Source organism: Patella vulgata, chromosome 5 (assembly GCF_932274485.2).
Source record: "Patella vulgata chromosome 5, xgPatVulg1.2, whole genome shotgun sequence".
Classification (NCBI taxonomy): domain Eukaryota; kingdom Metazoa; phylum Mollusca; class Gastropoda; family Patellidae; genus Patella; species Patella vulgata.
In genome coordinates this window covers 34,190,349-34,210,356 of record NC_065883.2, presented here as the reverse complement: position 1 = coordinate 34,210,356, position 20,008 = coordinate 34,190,349, and the positions used below count along the sequence as shown (strand labels likewise).

The window sequence follows — 20,008 nt, the reverse complement described above, 5'->3', positions numbered from 1 at the left end:
TGAAAGCTGTCAATGATTTGAGGGTCATCCGCAGAGCAATGACAAAGAAAGTTGAACTCTTGTATAAAATATTACCAATGCTAATGCTGTACAACATAAACAGCACGGGATTAAGCACTGAACCCTGTGGCACTCCATTTATTAGGGTAAACGAATAAGATAGTGCGGTTGAGATCTGAATAGACTGACTTCAAAAATGTAAACATAATAATAAATAGACGAAATAATAACGGAAATAAGGCTCCTTTTGTTTCATCCGGATAAAGCTATCAAATTTTTTACAGATTTTGAACCGTTTATTTTAAGTACACTTACAGTATGTTCATAGAAGAGGAGTTTTATTACATATGTCATATATATTGAGTTTTTATAATAAGAAATTACCATCGATCGTCAAATTCATTTTAATTCAAAGTCGATAAATAAAAGTGCCAAGTTAGTGCTTTCAGTCGATTCGCATTATGTGGGTCCACGGCTTTGCTTTACCCCAACCTGCTCTATTGAATTGTGTTTAAAATAGGACAACACGGATTCTTGACGTTATTTTCGTTGTTCAATAAAGCATTTCAGAAAAGGGGGATGCATGGCTGCGTTCAATTCCCAATATTTGGAGTCTTCTGGTGCCAGTGGATTGTCATCTGGTCGGAAGCTAAACTTCTGTAGCAATGACGTCACATACAGAAATATGCGTGACTTAGCAAACGATTCGCCAATACAAAGTCTTCTTCCAACGCCAAATGGTAACAGTCTGTAAAAAAATAAATCAAGTAATCAAACAATGGATCTATACTAAGCAGCAAAAGAAACGTCAGGTTGGTATGTTATTCTGAATAGACGCATTGCATAAAACTTGCCACATGTTTTTATTGTATATTTGTGACAACATCTCCAACTTTATCTGAGCAATAAGGCTCCTCCCAAACACAGAATTGAACCCAGGAAATGTTCCCCAAAACGCAACCTGACTTCTGAGATGGTAATGTGTTCTCCATGATTTTCATGTAACTAATGCTGCACGTGCTGTTCACCGGGACCAGCCCTATAAAATGTACCCCCATACAACGTCAGTAGCATGCCACGACTCACGACAGCTCAGAGGAACCAAGCGCTTGGAAGACCCGACGCTGGCCACACTGTCTTAGTCGCTGCCAATCACTTCCAGGTCAATGTTCGGATCATGTACAGGCTTCAGCAACGCTTTCGGGTCACCAACACCACGGATAATCGCCCCCGAACTGGTGGACCTAGGGTTACCACAAGGCGACAAGACCGCCATGTTGCGCTACTACACGTGCAGAATCTCTTCATACAGGCATCTGGGACAGCACGTCAGACAGTGGTAACACGGAAGACCCATCAGTACCGATACAGTGGGCCGACGTCTCACCTAAGAGAACAACCATTGCCGTAGACCTTACCGTGGACCGATCCTCACACCTCGCCATGGACGTGAACGTCTACAATTTGCCCAACAACACCACAACTGGCGACACAGGCAACGGAGAACTGTTCTGTTCACAGATCAGAGTCGGTATTGCGTATCAACTGTAGATGGCATGACCAGAATATGGCGTCGACGTGGCCAGCGTTATTCTGAGAAATGTGCTATGGAACGAGACTCATGGGGAGGTCCAAGCATAATGGTTTGGAGTGGAATCGGCTTGAACCAGAGAGTGGTCCTGTGGTGTTCCAAAATTTTGGTCCAGGGAGGGGGGGGGCGGCATCAAAGCAGTGCGCTACATCGATCAAGCTCTCAGACCCCACGTCATATCACATTTCGCACGTCATCGAATCAACGTTTTCCAGCATGACAACGCCCGTGCCCTCACCGCTAGAGTTACTTGGGACTTTCTACGGCAGAACGATATCAACGGTATGCACTGGCCAGCCCTTAGTCCGGACTTAAACTCGATTGAACATCTTTGGGATGAAATTCAAAGGAGACTTAATAACGTCGTACCGAGACCAAATACAGCCGATGGATTGGGCTAATGTGTCAACATACTGTTCACAAAAAATTGCTTTGATAAATTTAGTAAGTCGTTTCTAGAATGCCTCTCTGATTTTGAAATCGTACTGACTTTCTTTTTTGCTGTTTTGTATAATTAATGAATGAAATTAAATTTTGTATTCCAAATAATAGTTCCTAAAGAGGTATAGCAAGAATGGGCGTCAATAATTTTTCGGATATCAATGGGGCAGAGCGATATCTTTAACAAAATCATACTACTTACTGCTGTCGTAGCTGATGAGTTACCGGAACAAACTTTCTGTCTTCATCTAAAAATCTATCTGGGTTAAATACGTCCGGATAATCCCACTGGTTTTCATCTTTAGCCATGTACCATTGGTTTGGTAGCATCTTCAGTTAAAAAAATTTTATAAAATTTCAGTATGCTAAGTGTAATTTTTTTTAAAAAACAAATACTACAAAATGTATAATGAACTTGAACTTCTCAAATATATAAAACCTGCATGAAAGATCCTAGTCAAACTAAACGTGCTGTGTCGATGTTTTATAGAGCAGAAGCCCAGGGGGTTAACCTAGCTGAAAAGTGTACCAATTTTCTCTTATATGGTATCAATGTATGTATATATGGTATCATCAGAATGTAAGTCTGCCGGGTTTCTGGTGGTGGGTGTGGTATTTCATGTGGACGTATCTTGTCTTCGCCCTTATACATCCGTCCGTCTGTCCGTCCAAGATTGTTTGTGGACACTCTACAGGTCACAATTCTTATCCGATTTTGACGAAACATGAAATATAGGTTTATCTCCAAAGATCTACGTTGCTTTCGATATTGGCATGTATCGGATCGAAACTTCATGGATTATGGCCCCTGATTGTACGAAAAATCGCGTTTTCAGCTTGTGGACCCTATAGAGGTCATAATGTTTATTCGATTTAAAAAAAAAAACGGTTTAGTATATCACCGTTACACCCTAAGGAGTTCGAATTTCGTTCAAATCGGCCCAAAACTGAAAGACAAAATGGCCGCCCCTCGTTATCAAATAGCGTAGAAATATGGTATATCAAGGTTGTGGACCCTATAGAGGTCACAATTTTTATCCGATTTTGTTGGAACTTGAAATGTAAGTTTAGAACCCAAAGACTAGGTTCCTTTCGATATTCGCGCATATCGGACCGTAACTTCCTGAATTATGGCCCCTGACTGTATATCACCGTTACACCCTAAGGATGGTTGAGTTCAGTTCGAATTTCGTTCAAATCGGCTCTAAACTGACAGACAAAATGGCCGGTCCTTGTTCTCAAATAGCGTAAAAATATGGTATATCACGGTTGTGGACCCTATAGAGGTCAAAATTTTTATCCGATTTTGTTGAAACTTGAAATGTAAGTTTATAACTCAAAGATCATAGGTTCCTTTCGATATTCGCGCATATCGTACCGTAGCTTCCTGAATTATAGCCCCTGATTGTAGGATAAACCTCGTTTTTAGCTTGTGGACCTTATAGAGGTCATAATTATAATTTTTATCCGATTTAAAAAAATGTTTTAGTATATCACAATTACATCCTACTGATGGTTGAGATCGAATTTCGTGAAAATCGGCCCAAAACTGACAGACAAATGGCCGCCCCTAGTTCTCAAATAGCGTAAAAATATGGTAGGCCTATATCAAGGTTGTGGGTCCTCTGGACGTCACAATTTTCTTCTGATTTTGATGAAACTTGAAATCCATGTTTATAACCCAAAAAAACCTTTCGATATTCGTGCATATCGGACCGTAACTTTCTGAATTTTGGCCCCTGATTGTACGAAAAATAGCATTTTTAGCTTGAGGTCCTCTAGATGTCACAATTATTATCCGATTTAAAAAAAAAAACGTTCAATTTTATCACTGTTACGCCGTAATTTTGGTTGAGTTCGAATTTCGTGAAAATCGGACCAAAACTGCCGGACAAAATGGCCGTCCCTCGTACACAATTAGAGTAAAAATATGGTATATCAATGTTGTGGACCCTCTAGAGGTCACAATTTTCTTTTGATTTTGATGAAACTTGAAATGTACGTTTATAACCCAAAGATCTTGGTTCCTTTCGATATTCGCGCATATCGGATAATAACTTCCTATATTGTGGCCCCTGATTGTACGAAAAATCGCGTTTTTAGCTTGAGGTCCCTCTAGATGTCACAATTATTATCCGATTTAAAAAAAAAGCGTTCAAAATTATCACTGTTCCACCGTAATTTTGGTTGAGTTCGAATTTCGTGAAAATCGGACCAAAACTGCCGGACAAAATGGCCGTCCCTCGTACACAATTAGAGTAAAAATATAGCATATCAATGTTGTGGACCCTCTAGAGGTCACAATTTTTTTCTGATTTTGATGAAACTTGAAATGTAAGTTTATAAGCCAAAGATCTTGGTTTCTTTTGATATCCGCGCATATCGGATCGTAACTTCCTGAATTATGACCCTTGATTAACGAAAAATCACGTTTTTAGCTTGTGGTCCCTGTAGAGGGATTTTAAAAACAATGTGTGAATATATCACCATTACACACTAAGATCTTGGATCCTTTTGAAAATCGCGGATACCCGAACTTAACTTACTGGATTATGGCCCCTGATTGTTCGAAAAATTCTATTTTAAGCTTGCGGATTCTCTAGAGGTCACAATTTTTTTTCCGATTTTAAAAACCGTTGAAATATTTCAACATTCCACCATAATGAAGGCTGAATTCGAATTTTGGGAAAATCGAAACGAAACTGCCCAACAAAATGGCCGCTCTTTGTACGCAAATTGTGTAAAAGTATGCAATACGAAGGTTGTCGTCCCTCTAGAGGTCACAATTTTTATCCGATTCTGATGAAACTTAAAACATATCTTTATATCCCAAAGATCTCAGTCCCTTTTGGTATTTGCGCATTTCAGACCATAACTTTCTGGATTATTGTCCCTGATTGTACAAAAAATCCCGTTTGTTTTTAGCTTGTTCTTTATCAATCTCTTGCAAAATATGGGCGTATCCTGCCTGGCAGCCGCTGGTTATTCGATTTTAAAAACCACCCTTCAAATATATCACCGTTACACCATAATTACGGTTGAGATCGAATTTCTTGAAAATCGGATCGGAAATTTCTGTCAGAATGGCCTTTTCGCAAATAGTATAAACGCATTTAATATGTATACCATGGTTGTGGGTCCTATAAAGGCCACAATGTTGTCCGATCTCGATGAAACTTAAAACACGTATTAAGGATCAAAAGACATTTTATTGGTTCGATTTTGGTGCGCAATTCCGTGCTGAAATTATGTCCCCTGCCTTTCACGCAAAATGTGAAATATGTACAAAGTTTGCAGATCCTTCAGAGGCGAGAAATTTTGTAGGAATTATATGCCAAGGACCAATAGATCCGGGATGAGTTCGATTTTGGTGTGCAGTGGACCCTCCGTTCTAGAGTTATGGTTCCTGATTTTTACGCAAAATGTTAAATATGTATAAAGTTTATGGACCAAGAGGTCACAATTTGTGTCCGACTCGGATGAAACTTAAATGTTCAGGAGCAAAGTTTGTTTGCGTTGTGCATCGTACCTTCCGTTCTAAAGTTATGGCCCTGCTTTTTACGCAACATGCGAAAGATTTATGAAGTTTAAAGACCTTCCAGAAGGTTACAATAATATGTGTCAGATTCAGAAATATACTATTAAAAAAAAGTAGGGGATATTGGATTTTGGGGGCATAATACTAAAATATGCAAATGACTACGAAAAAAGTCACTATAGAACCTAACAGAAGAAACATTTCAAGTTACATGTGACGCCCAAACGCACCAATAGCTACCGCATGGAATGCAGGTGATGCTTGGGATCATCATGGGGGTCCAACCCAAGATTTGCACGACTCTGACTTTGAATGTTACAGTCATTGTGGCAGTGAATTCCAGGGTTGAAACATCAGTTTAATTGTTTTAGTGACCAGAAAACAAATTTTGATATGCGTCGGCTTACCCAAAATGAAAGGTTACGTGCCCTTGGCATGCTACAGATCGGCACAACACAGGCGGTTGTGGCGCGGACGATGAATGTTTCTCAGTCTGTCATAAGCAGGCTATGGTCCAGATACCGTGATACACAATCTGTACAGGACAGACCACGCTCAGGTCGACCAAGGGCGACAACTCAAGCCCAGGATCGATTTATCCGTACCTTGGCCTTGAGAAATCGTGTCATCACAGCAAATCAGATCAGCGCTCGTTTTCAAACAGACACTGGTGTGAGAGTGAGTGGCCAAACGATTCGGAATCGACTGCATAGGGGTCACCTTCGCGCCCGACGTCCTCGCGTGATCCCTTGTTTGAGAGATCATCACATTCAGGCAAGACGTCGTTGGTGTAGGGATCGTCAACACTGGGATAATGGACGCTGGAGCAATGTGATGTTTTCAGATGAGTCAAGGTTCACTGTTGATTTTTTGGACAGACGTAGGAGGGTGTGGCGTCGTCGAAACGAGCGCTTCCAAGACGTTAACGTCATCAGACATGATCGATTTGGGGGTGGTTCTGTTATGGTGTGGGGAGGCATCACTGTTGCTGGAAGAACGGCTTTACATGTTGTTGCAGGGCGTGTTACAGGCCAGTACTACCGGGACAACATCTTGGCAGTCCATGTTGTGCCGTTCGCACGACGTCATGGCCGCCGTTTCATCTTCCAGGATGACAACGCAAGATGTCACAGGGCCAGGATCGTTACAGGTTACCTCCAACAACAGAACATCACCACATTACCTTGGCCAGCACTGAGTCCCGACCTCTCCCCCATCGAGCATGTCTGGACAGAGGTTACGTCAACGTCAACAACGTCCTGCCAATGTCCAAGAACTTGCTGCTGCGTTGCAACAGGAATGGGACAATCTGGACCAAAATGACCTTAGACGTCTCATTAGGAGTATGCCACGTCGGATCAATGCTTGTTTGGCAAACAGAGGAGGATTTACCCGTTACTGACTTGGTTGTGATGCTGTGGTAACTTTGCTGTTTGACCCCGGGTATCATTTTACCCTTATAATGGTCAGTCTGTGCCTTACTTAGTCTAACGATCATTTGGAATAAATCGATGAATGTGAACTTCATTTCATTTTGTCATTTGTTTCTTCGTCAGTTTCATTAGGTGACTTTAATAACACTTAAAAATCAAATATCCCCTACTTTTTTTGAATAGTATATGTTAAGGATCATAAGATCTTGAATGAGTTCGGTTTTGTTGCGCATCAAAACTCATCCCCGTGTTTAATACAACCATGATGGGTAATTCACATTGAATTATTTAGGAAATTCACTTGTATTACACAATAAACAGGTTTATATTTGCGTTTATCATCAACACTATTGAAACACTGTATCTTACAACATGGGGGCTTATATCATGTATATTCACTGTGAATACACATTAGACTGGAGAATATTGATATTATTATCAACATTAAATAATGTATATTATTATTGTTCCCAAAATGTTCCCTGCATCTATGCAATAGCCTGATCAAAAAGGACATTATTTTAAAAATTGAGTCATTTTCAGCATGTGTACGACCAATCTGTTTCACAGGGGTATTGTGAAAGCCTTATGCCTCTGTATTAGATAACTGACCTTTGTAAGTTACAGTATGCCTTTTACAGGTGACGTCAAATCCCGAGACGTATATCATTGGCTATGGAAGCCTATAACTACCATTCATAATTTTTACTTTTCGCCCCTTCAGAAGGCGAAAGTCGAAAAGTAGAAGTTACGACAAAATGGGAGGCGACAGCACGCTATACAAGCCAAAATCGACTCGAAAATGGGAAATTAAGAAATAATACACAGCGATAATAGCGCCCCTCGTTTTTTCCTAATTTCTACTTTTCGATTTGCATTTTGGCTTGTATACCGTCTTGTCGACTTTCGACTTAGTCATATTTTTGTATTTATTGATGTCAGTAAGAAGGCGTCAATACGCATACCAAGCTATAATGCAACTCGAAAAGTAGAAATTAGGAAATAAACATACGCGCTATTAGCGACCTATCATTTTGGCTTGTTGTCGTATTGGCGACTTTTCGAGTTTCGCCTCGGAAGTGGTTGTAGTCTCAATTTGCCAGGTCGCATTTGAATACGTGCAATCAGGGCTCACGCTGTCTTTCATTTTTTTCCGTCAAAATGACTAATAGTTTTTATATAAAAAAATTGTTCCAAAAACATTACTTTTATTCCGCTGCACACGTCTATATATGGGTGTAAGATTCCCATTGTATGGGGCGGAGGAGGGGGAGGGTAATTTTGGGGACAGAAACCACTTGGTTCAAAATTGACCTGAAAAGTGTTTTCTCGTTAGCTTTTTCGTTCAATCTGATTTAAACATAGATGCTATTTCGTTTCTGTTTTTAGTTTAAAATTTCGTTTTACTTGTCTTCACAACATTAGGATCTGGAAGAATTGCCATACAACAGGCGGTCTAGTTGATGTGAGGAATTAGCCAATGAAGCGGTCTGTTACTGGGAGCACGGAACTGCGGGTAAACCCGCAGGAACCTCAACGCTGATTAATTAATCAATGTCTGACGTCATAGGATCAAAAGCCCGCTCGTATGACCCCTGACGCGACCTCCCAGTACAACGTTTCAGATCTTCATGTAGTGTAGGCCATCGAAAGTATAAAACAACGAAACGAAATATAGATCTGTACTTTAATCAGATTACTTTTTCGTTCAGTACTAATTTCGTCATTCCAAATATTAAATTATAATGGTATTTTTCAAGAGATCTGGAAATGTACATAAAAACACGGTAAATCAGAGAGAAGTTAAGATAATAGTTTATTCTTAGTCTTCATCATAACCTTCAAAATCAAAGTTCATAATATGGGCGGGATAGATATCTTCTGGATGGCTAATCAACAGCTCACATAATAATATATCGTTTCGATATGCTTCAGGTACCCATTCACGTTGTAAATCTTCATTTCAGCCCTGTTTAGCAGGATCATCTTGTTCAATCATTGGTTTTGCAGCCTGTCTCCATATTGTTGCAACATAATTGTGTTTAATGTGCAGCAAAAGACTACTTAGGCAAGATGGTAATTAAGGAAGAAAGGTTTGATATTTTTCATCACAATTAAAATTCCACCAGAAAATCTTTCTTCTAGTGTCATCTACTGACGTAATTCGCCTTTCGCCGTACATGGTACAAACATTTTTTTCTAAACCAGCAATTACGTCATCAGAAACATCATTTGTCTGTCCCAGCTCTTTAAAAATTGTTAGAAAGTTGGGAAAAAAAGACAGATAGTCATTACCACTGAAAGCATGTAGGCCGAGATATCCTTGACACTTTCAACACTAATCTTGATTGGATAAAAAATATATCAAGATTAATATTGAAAGTGCCGAGAATATCCTGGAACTGACAACAAACCAAAATAGCTTACCTACTCCTTTTCGCATTTCAAATTAATGGAGGCGCTGAAACAAATTGTATTTTGCGTTCTTCCTCGGGCGAAATAGACATCCCAATCATTCTCCTCGCAAACAATGATCCAAATATACACATTCTGATCGATAATGAAACAGGCAAAGCTAGAAACTATCGCGGAAGGCGAGATACATCAGTAGATGACGTTAGAAGAAAGATTTTCTGGGTAAAAAAAATAACAGACCTTTCTTTATAACCACCTTGCTGTAGTGGTCTTTTGCTGCATGGCTGGAATGAAGATTTACAATGTGAATTGGTATCTGAAGCATATCCAAAGGATATACGAGCGTATGCGATCTGTTGGTCAGCAACCAAGAAGATATTTATCCCGCTCATATTATAACCCCTGATTTTGAATCTTCTGGTGAAGACTAAGATTAAACTAATATCTAAACATGTCTCTGATTTACTGTGTTTTTTATGCACATTTCCAGATCTCTTGAAAAGACCATTATAATTTAATATATTGAATGACGAAACAGGTACTGAACAAAAAGGCTAACGAGAAACCACTTTTAAACTTGTAAGGTCAATTTTGAACCAAGTGATTTCTGTCCACAAAAACATATGTTGTCCCCGCCCCCTTTGGGCACCCACCCCTACGCCCACCCCCAATCAGTGGGAATGTTATAAACATATTTACAGATGTTTCATCAAGCTCTAAGAAAATCATCATTTAAATCGACGTGAGCTCATTTCCCGCCAATTTTACTCCCCAACCCTCCCTCCACACACGCAAACCTGCAACTACCTACCCCATCTCGCCTCAAATGAAAACAGTTGTCCTGGGGCATCATAAACACTTATTTAGAGATGGGCAGTCCTAGAAAGTTATGTTTATTAATATATAACATGGTCATCAATTGTAGACACTGGACCCCCCCCCCCCCCCCCTCCCCACACCCATATCTCGAAAACGCCCACTCAAACGCATGATCACCACCCAGATTCGGAATCTACGCAAAAAACTTGGTCTCATAAATTCACAGCTCGGGTGCCCCCCCCCCTCCAGCCACCGGACTATAACGGCGACTCCCGCCTCGGAAGCTGAAAGTTAGTTACATGCGCAATGGCTACATTTTACTCCTTATATAGAAAATCATAATGGAAGAGATTTTGGATAAGTTGGGGCTTTCGAGCTATATCACCATTTTCCATGACAATGATGTAAAGTAAAATTTATTAGTGTTACAGATGATAACATGAATTAATTATACAAAATAGTAATGTCTGTTTTAATAATGGGAACCGAATCAAGTTTGTCAGTAACATGGGCGTGAATTTAGGGGGGGGGGACGTCTCTTTCCCCCCCCCCCCCATGATTTTGATCGCCAGGACATATTTTCAGGTTTATATCCACATGATGGTGAGCTTGTTCCTCAGTATGTCACTGAGGCAGATATTCCCTTCTGTCAAAGCTCTTCTCCGTCTCACACTTCTGAACCCTGCTAGTTCCTGCTCAGCCGAGCGATCCTTCAGCACTCTGCGCCGTATGGCATGTGTGGTGCATAATAACCCCCTTCATGTCGCCAAGATATTCAAAGAGAACAGTCCTGATCGTAGAATGGACGTTTCACTTAACTTCTTGAACAATTAATATTTATGCAGCTTTGATGTAGGTAGTCAATTTTTCTATATTGTCATCATATTACCCCTAGTTACAGCCTTCATCGAAATAACACTGGTACAGTAAACTGTTCGTAATTATTTGTTTTGTTTGGTAAGGAAATGTTCCAGGTTCAGGGGTTCGTCCGTCCCTCCCAAAAGTTATGACAAATCCTCGCCCTTGGTCAATAGTAATCTAGGACTAACTGCAGAAAAATCGCCTGGGCTAGCCTGTTCAATCCACTTGTTAGTAATTAAAACACCATGAACGATTAGGCCAAATGTGTAAAATGCTACAAGGCCTTCTGAATTAGTATTAATTTTTTTTTAACGGATATAAGTTGTTCGTAAAGTATGGATATATTGAGAAAAAGTCTGACTTTTACACGTTGTTTATAGACTTTGTTTTGATAAAAAATAATTTCACAGACCCCAATGTCATGCCGGTTGATAACATCACAGTCTGATAGCGATATATATAGTCGCTATTTAGTTATAATGTAAACTATTTTAACCACACGGTATACGCTTATAGAAATTTAAAAGTCTCTCCGGCTCAATGTAGAATTATTTTTATGTACAACTCGTCGCTTTAAATCCCTGTCCACAATAGACTACATTTACCATCTGGTTTTATTGTCGTCAATTACCCGTCCCTGGTTTCTTGTTTGATCTTTTTCAAATTCGCAGAGAACTTCCATTGCCAACTGGGTTAAAATGAATAAGAACTGGGGTTTAACGTCCTACCTTTCTGAACACGGAGTGGGGGGGGGGGGGGGGCGGGGGCTATTACCAATATTTATAGTTGAATTGATTTGTAATAAATATGAAATATTATAAAAATTCAAACATAATGCATTCTCTGATCGGTAGGTCCTGGAGTTTAACGTCCACTTCCACCAAGGGTGATATAGAAGACATGTGTTTCCTAAGAAACTTGCCAGACAAAGCCACAAAATAGTCTTATTTGGGTAAGACACAGTGTCTTTGTAGGGAAGCACCAAAGGTATATTTCATCGAAAGGATAGGTTCTGGGTGTCGGAAAAGAAAGAATGGCGAGCGTGTGCAGTCTTGCCCGCTTTGCCATAATGTTAAAATCTTAGGTGTGGTAGGTTAATTTAGGTTTGACTGTCAATCCCGCCCTGGGGGCCGCCGTATGTCCGACCTCGGTTCAGGGATGTGGTAAGGTAAATTAAGGGCCCACCGCCTGTCCGACCTAGGTTCTCCGTAAAAGGAATATAATTTATAAAACGCGACGCGAAGGGCGATGTTGTATTAAACAATACGACATCCCTTATTTCCGAATAAGGACGTCCTAAAATAAAACGACGCGCTACGCAAGGGCGGCGTCATTCTTTGCGTCGTGCGAGGCAGATATAATAGAAAACGTTATAATGTCGATTGATTACAAGTGGGTATCTTAGATAACGGGTTCTTGTACCTTGGGTTTGTATATTATCAAATTTATTAAATAATATTCGAAATCTGATCGGGAGTACCAAACCCCCAAAAATGAGTTATGTAGCTGGTGGTTTACAAAACGCCGGATCCATTTTAAGGAGCCGATGATGCCAGTACTTTCATTTAGAATTATATCAATTTTTCTGATTACATATTCTTATTTTTGAGAAGGATTTATCGGTAAAAATTCATTTGTATTCATATCGATCAAAATTCGGTGTAATTTTCAGAAAATCATCTAAAGCAACAAATCTCTTGAACTCCTAGGTTGGTTCCGCATATACTAGATAACACTTTAATCTAGTTCTATATACTCTCCGTGTTATGCCGTCCTCTTTGCAAATGACTATAGGTATGATGTAACATAGCTTTATGAAAGGTTTACTGACATCAGCAAAGCATTCCATCGCCAGATCCGTTTCTCATTCCGTTACGCGTTAAATATCAACAGAGAGAGAGCGCAACCCGAAGTAAAATGTAGCCATTGCGCATGCAACTAACTATCGACATCCGAGGCGAGAGCCACCGTTAAGTCAGAGCGACGAAAAGGTCGCCGAAAAAGGCGCTGATTTTTTTCGGCGACTTTTCTTCGCGCTAGCTTAACGACGACTCTTGCGTTGTGAAAGTCGCGGGTCGCCGTTAAGCCAGTACGACGAAACATTTGCCGATGGTCGCCCTTTTCGTCGTGCTGGCTTAACAGCGAATCTCGCGTTGTATCTAGAAATACGACGATCTAAATGGACGGTTTCAGCCACCATAGTTTATGTTACCGCAGTATATGTTTTAGTGAAGAAGGGCATGAAAATCTCCTTTTATACGACCACTTTGAAATGTAGTCGTATATTGTTGTCGCCCCCGTCTGTCGGTCAGACGTTCACGCTAAAGTTAATATCCGATTGACTTTAAATTTATAGACGAAGATACCTTTTGATTTTTTACGATTGCCGATAATTACTGCTACAGTTATGGCCCTCGACCACTCTAAAAAAAATCTTGTGGACCCTCTGGGTGCTAAAGTTAATATCCGATTGATACACAGCGTTTAAGGTCATAAGACGAAGAAGCTTATTGATTTTCAACGATTTCTTATAAATACGGCCTGAGTTATGGCCCTTGTTCACTTTGAAAAATCTGGTGGACGCTCTATAGACAAAAGTTATCATCCAATTGACTTTGAATTGATACAATGTTAATATCCGATTTAAATTTATACACAGTATTTAAGGTCATGAGACGAAGAAGCCTATTGATTTTTGACGTTTTCCGATCAGTATGGCAATTGATTTTAAATGTATCGTATGCTAAACTAGAACCCAAATTGGTTGTTATTCGTAATCAGATTTTAGTGTGCTGTAAATGTTTTCATTTATGACAAAAGAAAAAAATATGCGACAACTCTTGTTGACTGCCCGAATGACTTAGCTGCTGCGGGCGTATGTTTCGTTGCCTAGCAACCTATCTATACACAGGTCCTTACCGTAGATTTGGCAGGAATTCTATATCCTTCAATTTCTATTTCGTCTTTAATCAAGTGTGGTAGAGAAACTGGAACATGGCGAATGTACCTAAGACATTCCAGAATTGTCGCATTGGTGTAATGCAAACTTGTTCTATCAGCAAGGCTCGGTTGTCTTCCTGCAAGAACCTCATCCAATTCCTCCTGTATTCGTCGTTGTATGTCCGGGTGATGGAGCATCAGTAGGAGAAATCCACCAAGGAAACCACTAGTTGTTAAAAAGCCAGCAACAATCGTATCAACGATAACTCCTTTGATAGATTCGTCTGTAAACTGATCGTTCTTTACTTGCTCAGCTAATAAAGTACCGAGGAGAGATTTGCCATTCTGTCTCCATTTCTGAAAAAGAATATTTTAACATTTGAAGTTGCATAATATATTTAGAATGCTTTGCTGCCATGACACTATAATGACTGAACCGAGTTCTATTAATGTTTAGACAATATAGATGTATGAAACGTCCTATTTGAGTGTGTGGATAATTACAAACCAAACAGAGAATCAACAAGCAGACGATAATGGTGTTTTTATTCGTTTTATGGAATTAATTTTACTATATGAGATAGAATATCTAACAATACATGTAAAATAATGGCTAGTAATTTGTATTTCAATATCGAATGGTAGATAAGTCAAATGGTAGATGAGTGTGTATATGCGAAAGTATTCTTGTGTTGTACATTTTGATGTGCGTTTTTGATTGTGTGTCACTTTGTGAATAAGAAAATGCGTATGGGTCATAAGAAAATGTCACATAACTCCACGGTTTTGGTCGTATTCGTCAGTGATCTCTGTATTCTGTGTGCAGTTTTTGCATTATGTCTTTTATATATTTATTTACCTGTGTTTTGGATGGATTTAGGAAAAAGTCGGTCAGCTTATTCTGATGTTTCTTTAATTCACGAACCAGTTCTCTATATGACCCCGGTAAATGACGTAGCCATGGAAGCAGGGTCAACGCCAAATTTGTGTCAAATCTAAGTATATTATTAAAATGTTTATCGTAATTTTCAACAATCGAACAGAATTCATCCTGGATTTCTTCATTCAGCCTTTCGTTTGTTAACTGAAATATATAATACATTCGTGGTTATTTGTAGTAGAATTGAGATAAATTAATACTGTAATTTTGGACAAGGAAATGTGACCCAAGTGCTACCCATCTTGTTTTTCTTCCTCTTCTTTGAGACGACGCTATTCAAACGAAGCATGCCCGTTTCTTGTACAATTACGCATCAATGACGGACTTCCATTTTTTATATGACGTCATGCTCAGTTCCTTGTCCATAGTTCACACTCACTTTTTTGTTACTCATTCCCTCTAGAATCGAAGAAGGGCAAATAGTCTTAACTCAGTTTCAGTTTCTTTTAAAACTAGTTTGAAAGATCGCCACACACAGCGCGGAATAGGCATAGACAACAGCTTTGTCTCGAAAAAAAAAAGGTTTGTAGACTATATCACAATCACAAGTTATTTGTAAATAGGAGCATAATTTTGGAAATGAAGGGCGTGCAACGCTGAATTTCGTACGGGTGAGACCTCTCCTAACCTCAATGCTTCTGACCAAGTTTGGAAAAAATCTGTTAAAAACTGTAGACTCTATCATGTTAACAAAACAGGGATCATCGTTTTAGTATATAAAGATTCCTGAAAGTTTCAGAACAGTCTGATTAAACATAACATTAAAAATTTATTGATCCCATTTGACGAAACTAGGGATCCTCTTATATAAAACAAGTTACAAGAAAGTTTCAGAAAAATCCGATAAAAACTGTTACCTCTAGAGCGCTGACAAGAAAGTGTGAACTGACCGACGGATGGAAAGGGTGGTTACAATATAAAATTAACATGTGGGCGTATAAAAATAAATTATTTGTATTGTTATATATCGTTTATTATATTATCGATGATATTCTACGGACCTACTTGAGTGGCAATGAATGTATACGTGTAATAAAGACTCACAAATAAATGCAGTATTCTGGTAATTGAAATTTTCAGTGCACCGTCCATATCAATTGATTGCCCAGGTTTAACCTTCATCAGTTTATTTTGTAGATTTCCAAGTTCTGTATTTACCATATCCTCAAATTCTTGAACACCTTCTCCATATAGCTGTACTACTCCGTGTAACAGTTTTCTTAAATTGGTTTGATATTCATTATAGTCACTAAACGCTATATCCTTTCCGCCATAAAGGGCGTGTTCTCTTAAAAAGGAAGGCGGTCGATCATTCGTTATGTCCCGATACTTGGTGTTTGTCAACAATTTTCGTAGAAGTCGAGCACTGTTGACAAACACGATATTCAATCCCCAAAAACGAATGATCACTATTTCTCCAAAGCGAATAGCCAGTTTTTCACCAACAATATGTATGTCGTTCTTTTTAATCATACCCCAGATGATCTTGAAAGACTCCAACAAAGACGGACCTGGTGGTAAAGGAGCTTTTTGGGCGTTTTTTCGCCATGTTGTGAAAGTATACAGTGTAATCGAAACCACGAATGTAATAAGTAACCAACTCATTTTTATAGCCACCCAGCTCACCATTAGCTGCAAATAGAAACTATTTATATAATGTTTATAAAGCCCTGATTAAACAAACAAAAGAAGGGAACGGGAAATTTTATTTAATATGATCACAATATCAGTGCTGGAAATAGAAACACATAACCCTGGTTACGAATGTCAACGCGGCAGTACCTCCATTTCAGAAATATTTATAGGGGCAATTGATCTATGGTTCTTATCTTCGATAACGTTTTCTTTATGTATAGGGGCAATAACACTACAAAATCTTTGGATACAGACCACCATTAATTTTCCCGTAGTGACAGCTATATTAAGATATATTTTTCCCTCTATGTTTTGCCTGATTAGAACACCTAAAATTGGGGGTCATTCACAACACCTTTAGTGCCTTTATTATGGTGTCTAAACGTGCTTGAGATGATACTGAACAATAAAAAATGGATGAAAATCAAAAATAATGACTTTGGAATTTGAAAATATGAAGCAGATATACCATTCAGCACTTCGCAGCTACAGGGTAAACAACTCAACATGGGAAATCACAAAGTCTCACAGAGATACCTGAATATATACACTACAACCACCAAGACTTCAAATTTTGAAAACTATCTTTGTTTTAGCACACCACGTCTATGTAATTAAACTTTTGTTTTTCAAATATCCTCCATTTTTTTCAAGGGACTACTTTCAGACTTTTTGTATGGAGTACCATCATAAACATCATTTGGATTAAATGTTTCGGGTTTGTATGGAATTTTGTAAATACTGCATCACAATTTCCTTGAAACTGCTTTTGGGTTTCAGTAATTTTTTTTTATAATGAATACACATTGTTATCATTTGTATTACTTCTTAATTCACCCCTTGAAACTTTGTGCCAGGAAGCATAAAGATGCACTGACAATTAAGATTGAACATTTTACAGTAAAATAATTTGTTATAAATTTTATTCAATATTAATTATCCACACTCAACACATTGTTTAATCTTAAATTGTACACTAATAGTCCACTATTGAATGTGGAAAGGTCCAGCTGAATGATTGATTGGAAAATATGTGTTTCAAATGGTACTCCATAGAAATGAATTTGCCCCACAAAAAATATATCTAGGAAAGCTTTGTCAGTTTAACGATTAATCGCAACACTCGTCTAAAGATATGACGGATCATTTTCAAGATTGAAAAAAAAGATGGTGGATCCCAACCTCGTGGGAGTAAGGACGTAGAAATTTCAAACTACAAGGAAATAGGAAAGCAACTCGAAAATCTAAGACTCGACTACTGTACTACATAAATCAGAGTATAAATAGAGAGATAAAAGCTGCCCCCAAGTTTTATCCTTTTGTCTGTAGGTGTAACCGCGATTGGGCAAGAAAGTGATGAAACTGAAATTATCATTTACGTGATAACACGCGGATGTACGAATTAAAGAGGTATTGACAGTGAAATAGTGTATTGTGAGTAATAGAGTTTATTTTGGACGTTTGTATCCAAGGGCTACTATTCTGTGTTGGGAAATAATATCTTCAGCCTTGGTGGTGTTGAGACTACTATGCAACAAGAAGGTGTCACTTTACTTTGCCCATAAAATCTAATGAATAAAATCAGTAGTAACACGAGATCGCCATATTTCATTAAAATGAGCTATAAATGCGACGAATTGTCCCGAATTCAAACTTTTCCCCATTCGTGGATAAATCGTAGGCGGTTCTTTAAGTTTGTGAATGATTTTTATTTGGTTCTTACACATTCGTATTGTTCATAGCAGTTAGTAGCTCGACCACAAACGCTTTTGTTTACAGAGCCCAAGTGACAACATCTATATCAGGACTACGACGAATTACGGGTTTGGCGGCGATCGGTGTCTTTTTATAGCTTTACGAACCCAAGAAATATGCCGAATTGCCACGAATGGTGCTTTATCGGCATTATTTGTGAAGATCGTAGTGTATTAGTAATGGAATTTTTACAATTCGTAGATGATTCTTTCATCTCGTACTTTTATCGTATAACCCTATCTTGACATTCGACATTGTATACTATTCGTAACAGTTTCGTAGCTACTCCCGATCCTCCACGAAATTTTAAATTTTTTTTTGCCGAATCGCAACGGCACTATTTGAAGTGATTCGTGATATTCGTAGCTATAAGATTCTTATCGGCAAATTAAGCCACAATACAAGAGTAAATTATTGTCTTGGTGTTTGTCAACCCTTTTTGTGCCTTGTTATAAATGTGTATTAAAGACTTCTAGTTACCCAGAGGTATTCTATTGGAAAATTTACATAACCTTAAACCACTGCTAGTTGACTTTAAACAACCCTCGAAAAACGTTCCACTTTCGTGGACGCCAAGTATAGCCAAATTTGCAATATTTAACAATACTCACGTTCAGTTTGTCCCTTTTACAGTCCTGTGGTTGAACTTTAAGTTGAGTAGCGACTGAAAGAAAAATGTATGGTGGCTAATTATTGTCAGGAATAAAAGTATGGCGCGATGCTAAATTTGTTCTTTTCTGTCTTAATTATTTCGACATTTCGAAAACCGCTTGTATAGGATGTAACAATTAATATAACTATATAACTATTGATATAAACATGATAGAGTGTTATAGTAGCACGTTTGTTTCAAAAAGGCTGATAAACGTTACCGTAACCAACCACCATATATAGATAATATATTAGGCGTTGGGTGACCTGGTTGAAACCTGTCCTGCCTTGTCAGTGATTTATCAACAAAGTACACAATGAACTGGCCATCAAATATCCATTAACATTATGTTGCGTATCACTTAGTAGTAATATAATAGTGACTTTGGTAAATTTGTATGAATATCGGTAAAATTCTAATTATGGTAACAAATTTAATACGAAGAGGCTAAAATCTGCAGATACGGTGTGCTAATTAACAGGGATGAGATATTGATAGAAGGGGGATTTAAAGGAGCTAAATCGCTAAAATTTTGGACCTAGAAATTGACCAGTCGAATGGGTCGCAACGCATATGATAATGTAATCCGATTGTATATAAACTGATTTACATTTAATTGTTTCCGTTTTGACTCTAATTTCAAATCAGTTATCTCCATCGAAATACGGCAAGAGTCTCAACCGAATTGCTATATTTAGCGTCTGGTTATTCCAGTCTATTGCGCATGCTCTCATGGCGTTACCGTTTGATATGAGTTGTGGAATATGTCTAGCCTCGTTTTTTCTGGTCACTTGTTTTAAATGACGCTGAAACGCACTATCCCCATAAACATTGCCACATGGGGAAAAAATGGGCTGTGGGCCCAGGTGATACCACAAGGTCCCCATATAGGACCCATATTATCTTACCACATACAAATGTACGCAAATACACTTTATTTTCATATATATTAATATCACAGAGACAAGCCAAATGATATAATGGTTAC

General features: G+C 38.6%; 1 protein-coding gene across 1 annotated transcript; it reads right to left on the bottom strand.

Moving 5' to 3' along the window:
• Positions 1 to 295: 295 nt before the first annotated feature.
• Positions 296 to 19,020, bottom strand: LOC126821255 (cytochrome P450 2D27). The gene is made up of 6 exons (XM_050549648.2): positions 18,980 to 19,020; positions 16,023 to 16,610; positions 14,898 to 15,122; positions 14,018 to 14,395; positions 2,235 to 2,362; positions 296 to 748 (listed from the first exon to the last, which is right to left on the bottom strand). Exons 2-6 carry the CDS (start codon positions 16,605 to 16,607, stop codon positions 541 to 543), a joined length of 1,524 nt encoding a protein of 507 aa, XP_050405605.1. The 5' UTR covers positions 16,608 to 16,610; positions 18,980 to 19,020; the 3' UTR covers positions 296 to 540.
• Between the last annotated feature and the right edge of the window lie 988 nt (positions 19,021 to 20,008).

Excerpts from the sequence above, each read along its gene's own strand:
- LOC126821255 (XM_050549648.2), bottom strand. The coding sequence starts at position 16,607 with ATGGTGAGCTGGGTGGCTATAAAAATGAGTTGGTTACTTATTACATTC. Across the intron at positions 15,123-16,022 it reads CCAGAATACTGCATTTATTT|TTAACAAACGAAAGGCTGAA; the intron begins GTGAGTCTTTAT and ends TATATATTTCAG. Across the intron at positions 749-2,234 it reads ACTCATCAGCTACGACAGCA|ACTGTTACCATTTGGCGTTG; the intron begins GTAAGTAGTATG and ends ATTTTTTTACAG.